Source organism: Blastomyces gilchristii, assembly GCF_000003855.2.
Source record: "Blastomyces gilchristii SLH14081 genomic scaffold supercont1.14, whole genome shotgun sequence".
NCBI lineage: Eukaryota > Fungi > Ascomycota > Eurotiomycetes > Onygenales > Ajellomycetaceae > Blastomyces > Blastomyces gilchristii.
The window spans coordinates 1667358-1675488 of NW_003101669.1; the positions used below are offsets into that span (position 1 = coordinate 1667358).

The window sequence follows — 8131 nt, forward strand, 5'->3', positions numbered from 1 at the left end:
ACAGAGTAATCAGCGTGTGGCTAATCGAGGGTTGATCATTTCGAGCGAATTGCTCGAGTGGCGATGGTTGAATATAGCGAGAGTTATGGGTATATTCCAGATCATCAGGAGCGCCTGCTCTGTAATGATGGTCTTCAGGGCAAGGCACAGGGATGGGAGGAGTCGGAACATGGGCGTCATTTAAAGCACCATCGCTTCCTTCGAGCCCACCGGTACGCTGGCGGCTGGAGTGGGCAACTTCATGTGAAGCTCGCCTGGCATTATTGCCATCCGGGGTTGGTACATGTCCACGTCCATGGCCATGGCCATTCTCTGTTAACCCTGGTGAACTCGTAATATTCGGATCTAACGTCAAATTCTCAAGCTTTCGGATCTCCTCAAGAGCCATGCCCTCACCCTTGAGGAGGTGATTGCAACGGCTAGTAGTGAACCCTGCAGTCTCAACAGTTGACAAGCGGTAGTAGTCGGAGCCGTAGAAGCAGAAGCTGCAGTAACAGCAAGCGAGGGAGCCAGATATTTAAGGTTGGGCCAGTAGCAAGAGCAGGCCCCCAGTAGTATCCCCACAGGCGATAGCAGGCAGAGTCATGTGGATAGAAACTGAGCTCAGTCGGCAGCACGACGAGACAGGGTGGAGACGGGCTGGGTGCGCGGGGCCTACAGGGCGGGGCGACCGTCCCAACGGGCTTGGGCTATCTTGGTCGAACAGCAGCCAGCAACTGGCACAGAGCAAGACAGGCCGATTTGGCTGGGTATACTCCTAGAGAGGAGAATATGAGCCTATAGAGAGGCGCTGGCGAGATACAAGGCCGATGGGCAGGAAGACGGGAGCTGCAACCTGGAGTCGCGCGAGGTGGTGAGCGGTGATGATGGAGGGAAAAAGCAGACGACGTTCTCTCGTCGCCAGGCATCGGGTGAAGCAGGCGAGAGCTCGGGATAAGGTCACGTGGGCGGCAAACCCCCCTGCCTTGGAGGGCGTTTGTGGAGGGATCCGTGGGTGCGCTGCGATTGGCTGGAGATAAGGGCCTTGGCATCCAACAGCCGCCAGGGGCATCAAGCGCAATAGACGCGCGCCCAGCCTGTCGCGTTTGTTTCTGAGCCAGCCAACGCCAAGCCACGTCGCTCGAATTAAGGGATTCTCCTGAAAGACGCAGGCCGGGATCGTGTCTGTTGGCTGTTGTTTTGTTGTCCCAGCCCTCGTGGATGGCCATTTCATTGTCCTCTGCTTCTCCTCCTGCTTCTCCTCCTCTTCTGCGCGCTGTTGTCTTGTCTCTGCTGGGGTTGGTGAGGCCTCAATCCTTCTGTCTCTCGTTCTCGCTTTCCCCGCTCCCGCAGCGGACTCCTTCTCACGGCTCTCCTCCTTCGCCCTACAATTTCAGAGCTATACACTGTTCCGTTGTCGCCTGTCCATATTCCTTTCGGGAACCTCTTTTAGCAAATGCTCGTGCTATCTTTTCCCCCTCTACCTATTTTACTCAGTATCCCCTTGAACTATTTCTTTGGCATGCGCATCACCCGCAACGATGACCAGGCCTCAGATAATTCGAGCAGGTGAGTATCTAATGAAGGGTACAATATAGCATAACGGGGTTTATTGCGTGTTGCTTGAGTTCATAGACATCTAATACGATCAAAACCATTCTTTCAGATACCGTCGACCTGCAGGGTAACCGTTCCCAATCCACGCACGACCAGACACGCCAACAGGACCAACTAGGTTCGTCAGACGGCAATCGAACAGCGCCACACCAATCTCTAGCGATGCGGAATGCGGAGAAAGAGGCCAGAGAGGAATTGGTTCAAAGTCCCAGAGTTTCTGTAGATCGCAGCCACGCCGACGACTCTGAGGATGAAATGAATGGCCATGACCACGGGGCACATCATGACGGCATTGATCACTATTCAAACGGCCATTCGTCAGCAGATGAAGGAGATATTACCGACGGCGAAAGTGATGACCAGTTGGATGATGATATGTTGGATAAGATATCCAGTTCTCCATCCATCGATGATGGTAGGTGCCACTCTTTTTCAACTTTATCCTGCATGTCCCCATGCGCTCTCTTTCTCTCTCACTCGACAGCCCCTGGGTCGTTGAAGAGTCCCTTCGTTTCTATTTCGATTTGTATCTCTATTCTATTTCATTTGGGGCCTGATTTTCTGTACTTCGCATCCCAATCCTTGGTCCGAATGCGCTCCCCCGTTTTCTTGTATTCGTCCGTAGGGGAAGTTGATGATTTGAGGGTGTGTAATGCACTGCACTGACCCGAAGGCCTCGCTGAGCCGCAACAATTCGTTGGGAATGGCGCACTGTCAACCCGCCCAAGGGGATGGATATGAGTAACTTGGATTACATATGGCAACAACGCTCTACCCCTCCCACCAAACATGATGATAACCGCCATAATTGCTTCCTTGTTCAAGAAATGGGAACGCTATGTTTTTCAACTAAATTAGTATTGTTATATAGCCATCAGCTAGTTCTTATGGACGTTCCATTCGATGCTCGTTTCGTGATGGCTACCCCATATGTTATTTTCTTCTTCTACATTTTCCTACTCTATTTTTTTTTGGCCTCCTTTTGATGGAGCTCATAATCACTTACATCAAAACAGAAGATATCGATTTCGAATTTGTCTACGCTTTACATACTTTCGTGGCGACTGTCGAGGGACAGGCGAATGCCACCAAGGGTGACACAATGGTTCTCCTGGACGATAGTAATAGCTACTGGTGGCTTGTCAGGGTTGTGAAGGATGGCAGCATAGGTTGGTTCATGCGTCGTTGAATTTATAGTATTGGTACTAACAGTTCTAGGTTATCTGCCCGCTGAACATATCGAGACCCCAACAGAACGCCTGGCGCGTTTGAACAAGCATAGAAATATTGATGTATGCTTCTGGTGTCATGATTTCTTACCAGCTAGTGCTAATTTTATGTCTAGCTCTCTGCGACAATGTTGGGAGATAACGCGGAGAAATCAAAGAACCCCCTGAAAAAGGCCATGCGGAGGCGAAATGCAAAGACCGTTACTTTTACGTCTTCTCCAGTTTACCACGAACCGTCTGATGTCGAATATTCTACCGAAGAAGAAGACGACCCGGATGACCAGTTCTTTGACAATGACGACGATGAAGAAACCCTCCAATCGGAAACGAATGATGGGCAAGAAGAATCCCATGACGAGGACATCGTTGTCGAGCCACTTCGACCAAAAGTACAAACAGATAAAGACGGTTCAAGCGCACGTGAAGTTGAACCTGACCGAGATCCTAGCCCTGAGAGGGTTCGGGCAAACGAGGATTCTTTTGATAGACAAGGTGAACCCAAATTTCTCCCCTGGCAATTTTATTCCACGCAACTAAGTCAAGAAACAGATGACAATCCTACCGGCAGGTCGAGGAACGGTGTAGTGCGGAACACAGACTCGTTCTTCAAGGATGATAGCCTCGAGACCAAGAAGATATCATTGACTCCAAACCTCTTGCGTGACGATTCGAATAATGGACCTGCGGCCACAAATGATCCTAAAGAGGTATTGTTTCAATGCCTTGTTCAATTTACTCTATATATCTCTCTTTCACATTTGGCTAACTAATTCCACTTTGGTCAATTAGGTGAAAGGACGTGGAAGCCTCGAAGCTTTTGATAAAGTCATCAATTCGGGAGACAAAACCAAGGATGACAAAAAGCGAAAGGAGAAAAAATCAGGCATGCTTAGTGGCTTATTCAAAAGGAAAGACAAGAAAAGTAAAGCCATTGACGATGATATGGAAGAATCAGAGAATATCTCAGAGGAATCGACACGCTCGGCGACTCCTCCCAAGACATCTAGTGAATCATCGAAGGAAGAACGTCAGTCCTCGAAATCTCAAAACTCATCCCAGCGATATCCTAGCAAACTACAAAAAACCCCACGCGATACTTCTCCAGTTAAGACTGACAGTATGCAAGCAGTCGCCCAACAAGGGCTTAGCAATGTGGCAACTTCCACGACATCTACAGCAAACGATGGCCCCGGCGCTTCCGTGCGGGCCGTTCCACATGATTCCCAAGCTGATGTTCCACAGCTACTTCGTGTCAAAGAAGCGACTCGTGAAAAACCCGCAACTTCTACTTCTCAGGACCAAATTAGCCCGAATCTGGACTCCCCAACGACGACTACTTTCCTTAGCACATCAATCTCTCCTGTTGATTCTTCACAAAACCCATCAAGCAATGCCAGGAGCAACCCAAGCAAAGAAACGATTCGATCCACGCCTATATATGAGGAAGAATATGAGGACATGGATTCTCCAATTCACATATCATCTCCAGAGCACCGAAATCGTAATAACCCTCCAGATTTGACAACAGATACTTCATCTGTCGATGAAACACAGAATCTGGCACTGTCCCCGACACCCTCCTCTCCGGAGCTTGTTGAACATCCAGACGACAAAGTGGAGGAAAACAGCGCCCCGACTTCCTCTACCAACACACCAACATGGAGCGAGGCTAGCCTTCGTTCTTATCTTGACGATGATACCGATATCCGGGATCTCCTCATCATTGTCCATGACAAGTCTAATGTGACACCCGCAGGCCCTGATCATCCGATAACAGGTAGTCTATTCAAAGAAGAGAGCAAGGGACTTAATGAAATGTCAGTCCGGCTCGATGAGCTGTTAACTGGCTGGATGGCTCGGAAAATGAAAGCATCTGTGGCGAAATAGGCGATACCAATCACTTTATTGATCCTTCACCCTTCCGTATGCATCTATAATATCCGTCCGGTTGAGCGCGACTACGGCGCGAACAAGTTCCGTTCAAGGTATTTCGCACCACTTTCACCCACAACAAAAATGTATCACTCCATGTCATATCGCGGAGCTTATACACGTCTTCCTGCTTGATTTGCTTGTGTCGATATCGAGATGGAAAAACTTACCCGAAAAAGCAAGAAAATAACCGAGAAGCAAATGGCGGGCGTTTACGAAAAATACGATCACATGAGACTAAGGCGCTTAATTATTTGCATGAAACCACAAAACATTCGATATTATAAGATCCGCGATACTTAAATATATCGGTGTTGACGAGGCGTGTTCTTGTTTTCAGGCTTTTGGCCTCCGGGTGTCCTTCCTTCGTGCGCCCTTTTTTATTATTGGCTGACCTCTATCGCCTTGACTGTTGAATCTATTCACTCCATTTCCTCCCTGAATTTCCTTCCACCAAAAAATAGTCAATCAGGGCGTTCTCTTCTGGCAGCATCTATTCCCAACCATATTTCCAAAGGTCTTCCATCTCCCATCCCCCTCCGGTGCTCGCCATTCACGCCACAGCTCTTCATTATCTCCAGTCCGCACCACTATCCGTTTCGATCTCATTTGTTGCGTTCATTGTTTTCACACTACGAGTACGACATGATGGGTATATCACTACCCCGTTCCTTTTCCTCTGTTCACTGCCTTCTTTTTTTTGTGCTTCAATCAAATACAATACCCAAAATACCCACGTGTACCTTCGTTTTTGATCGTATCCCTCTGCTATTCATTTATACATATCATGCCTTCTTAGTGATCGCTGCCGATTGCCGTTTATTCCTATCCATCCGCTAGCTAGTCTCGCCTCTTTGGTTTTGTTTCCCGTTCATATACTAACGTCTTATCCCCTTCGAATTTATTTCACCATTCTCTTATTATTCCTCCTCACCTCGTTTCTTATCACCTCAAATCGTCGGTCTCTTATCTTGTGACCATCCCTCAAATTTACCTTTTGATTCTCTTATATTTAATTTCACATCCTCACTTTGCTGTTGTTTTCTTTTTTTCCCGAATTTTCCCTCGGGCTGGACTGAGGGGTCATTATTATTGTGCTTCATTTTTGGTTAGCTTTAGGGGGTCAAGGGCAAGGATGGTAAATCGGAGATTAATTTCCTTTACTCCTTGAGCCGTTTTATCCAATGCTTTCTGCCATCTTTCACTTTTTCTCATTTATTATGATGTAAAGAGTACACTTGCGGCATTGAGACCAGAGTTAAGCCGCGATAGATAACTGGATAGGAGTATTTCTACTGTAGGTACATAACATATGGTACTGTATATGTACAGGAACACACCTGGACCCTTATTAAATGGATCTCGATACAAATCGCTCTTTTCTTTTTTGGTCGATGGGTTTTACTTTTCTTTGCCCCGGGTTTAATACAGTCCCAGTTAAAACCATTTTCCCACTCGTAGTTCTCGCAGTACCTCAGCAATAGTATTGAGCACATAATCAATGAACACATCTGAAGTGCAACCTCCGCGTCTGTCTTTGATGTATCAAGACATCAACACCAAGTCCCACTCATGTATCACCCCATTCAATCTGGCCTATCTCTGGCAGAAAGATACAAAAAGATATCTCAGCAACAGTATTCAATACACAATCAGCAGACAATGACAACTATAAAATCAGTATAACTCAAGGCCTGACTGAGCCTTTAATTTCTGCACAGTGAGATATATTAAATCTAGTTTTAATATCTTAATATTCAATAGATTCTGCAAGGAATTGAGAACAGCAATATTAGATTTCTATTGAACTTGAGAATTAACTCTATATCAATATAATCATTGACAAAGTCTTCTATTTCAAGATATAAATAATCAGTTTCTCTACATTCTGCTGATAATATTTATATTATTATATAGAAACAGACTTATATTCTCTATAATATCAAGACTCTGAAGAGGAAAAGTCTTGATAGAGAGTATATAGTAGTGCATATCTTAGCAGTTTCTATCTCATTCTTCTGCAGCAGTTAATGCAAAAAAAAAGATCTTAGAACTAGTTTTTTACTTCTCTTGAAAAAGTAAGATGTTTTTCTCTGAGTTTTATACAATATTCTTACAAAGAATTAAAAACAGAGTTGTTTTCTATTATAATTTCACATTCTTTTAAGTAAGAATTACTCTTTCAGTGACTAAAGAGCTATTATTAATACTTAATTCTTTTTTACACTCTTTATTAACTGATTTGAGTTGTACACTTGTTATGTGTAAGAAATCCCGCTTCTCGCGGATTCTTTACCTGTAAGAATAAGTGCTCACAGACGACTATTCAGGTGTTTGCAGCTTGGCGTGAGATGTACTGTTAACTATCAGAAGTATTTATAATAGAAAGATAAAATATAGAGATTAAATGTATAATAGTATTTAAGTTGAGTTATGAATAGTATTTACAAACTTCAGTTTATATAATTATGTATAGTCAAGAGCTGCTAACTCTATTAATTATATGAGAGATAGAAATAGAAGTAAAGAATTCATAAGAAGCAGAATTTCTTATATACTTCTCTGTAAGAGGCCTATAATGAATAGATTGATATGATATTTATAGATCTTATATAACAAAGTGAAAAACATTAGAGAAGAAAAGAAAAGAGAAAGTGTGAAAATCAGTAATCAGAGTGAATATTTATATGTATATATAATAATATATACAGTGAAGCTTCAGAACAGAAGCTTTCAGTGAAAATGTGAAAATCTATGAAGTGTAATAAAATAGTCTATATAATGAATCAGATACAGCTAGACTGGCTGCTGAAACTATGAATTTTATATTTAATCTTATTTGATCTGATCTCATACATTTCTTGGCATGAATCCCGCTGAGACTGGCTATTAAAAAAACATATAAAGTAACTATATATCAGATCTTAAAATGAAATCATGACTTGAAAAAAATGAGAAAGTAGTCTCATTTAATCTTATTTAGTTCCATTCTTAGTATAAAGTTACTATTTTTAGACATTTTAAGGTTTTTTTTAGACTATTTTTAATTTTTTAAAAAGTAATGCTTTTTGATAACACTTAAATGAGATTTAAAGTCATTTAAAGCAATAAAAATAATTTAAATTAAGAAGTGAAAATCATGATCTCATTTAAAAAATGTGACAAGAGTAGACAGTAAGTCTCACTGAGACAGTATGAGACTACTATCTAATGTTAAAACTGTGTAATGAGATCAGTTGAATTGATAATAAGACTATCAAAAAATCTGGTTCTGGTCTCAGACACGGTCACACAGTCAGTCTAGATACGGCTTATTATATTAGTCTTCTCGTTTTCTGAAGTAAGATTATACATAGTTCTCATTGATCAAGGAA

At 43.2% G+C, this 8131-nt stretch overlaps 1 protein-coding gene across 1 annotated transcript in view; it reads right to left on the reverse strand.

Annotated features, from left to right (window-relative positions):
- Nucleotides 1-1208, reverse strand: part of BDBG_06802 (CAMK protein kinase) — a gene marked incomplete at its 3' end in the record, with an annotated part of 2833 nt that extends 1625 nt beyond the window's left edge. The window contains exons 1-2 of the mRNA XM_031722778.1: nucleotides 957-1208; nucleotides 3-485 (exon numbers count right to left, since the gene is read on the reverse strand). Of these exons, the coding sequence (XP_031579639.1) occupies nucleotides 3-485; nucleotides 957-1051 (578 nt within the window). The 5' untranslated portion in view covers nucleotides 1052-1208. The remainder of the gene's footprint in view (nucleotides 1-2; nucleotides 486-956) is intronic.
- Nucleotides 1209-8131: the final 6923 nt, after the last annotated feature.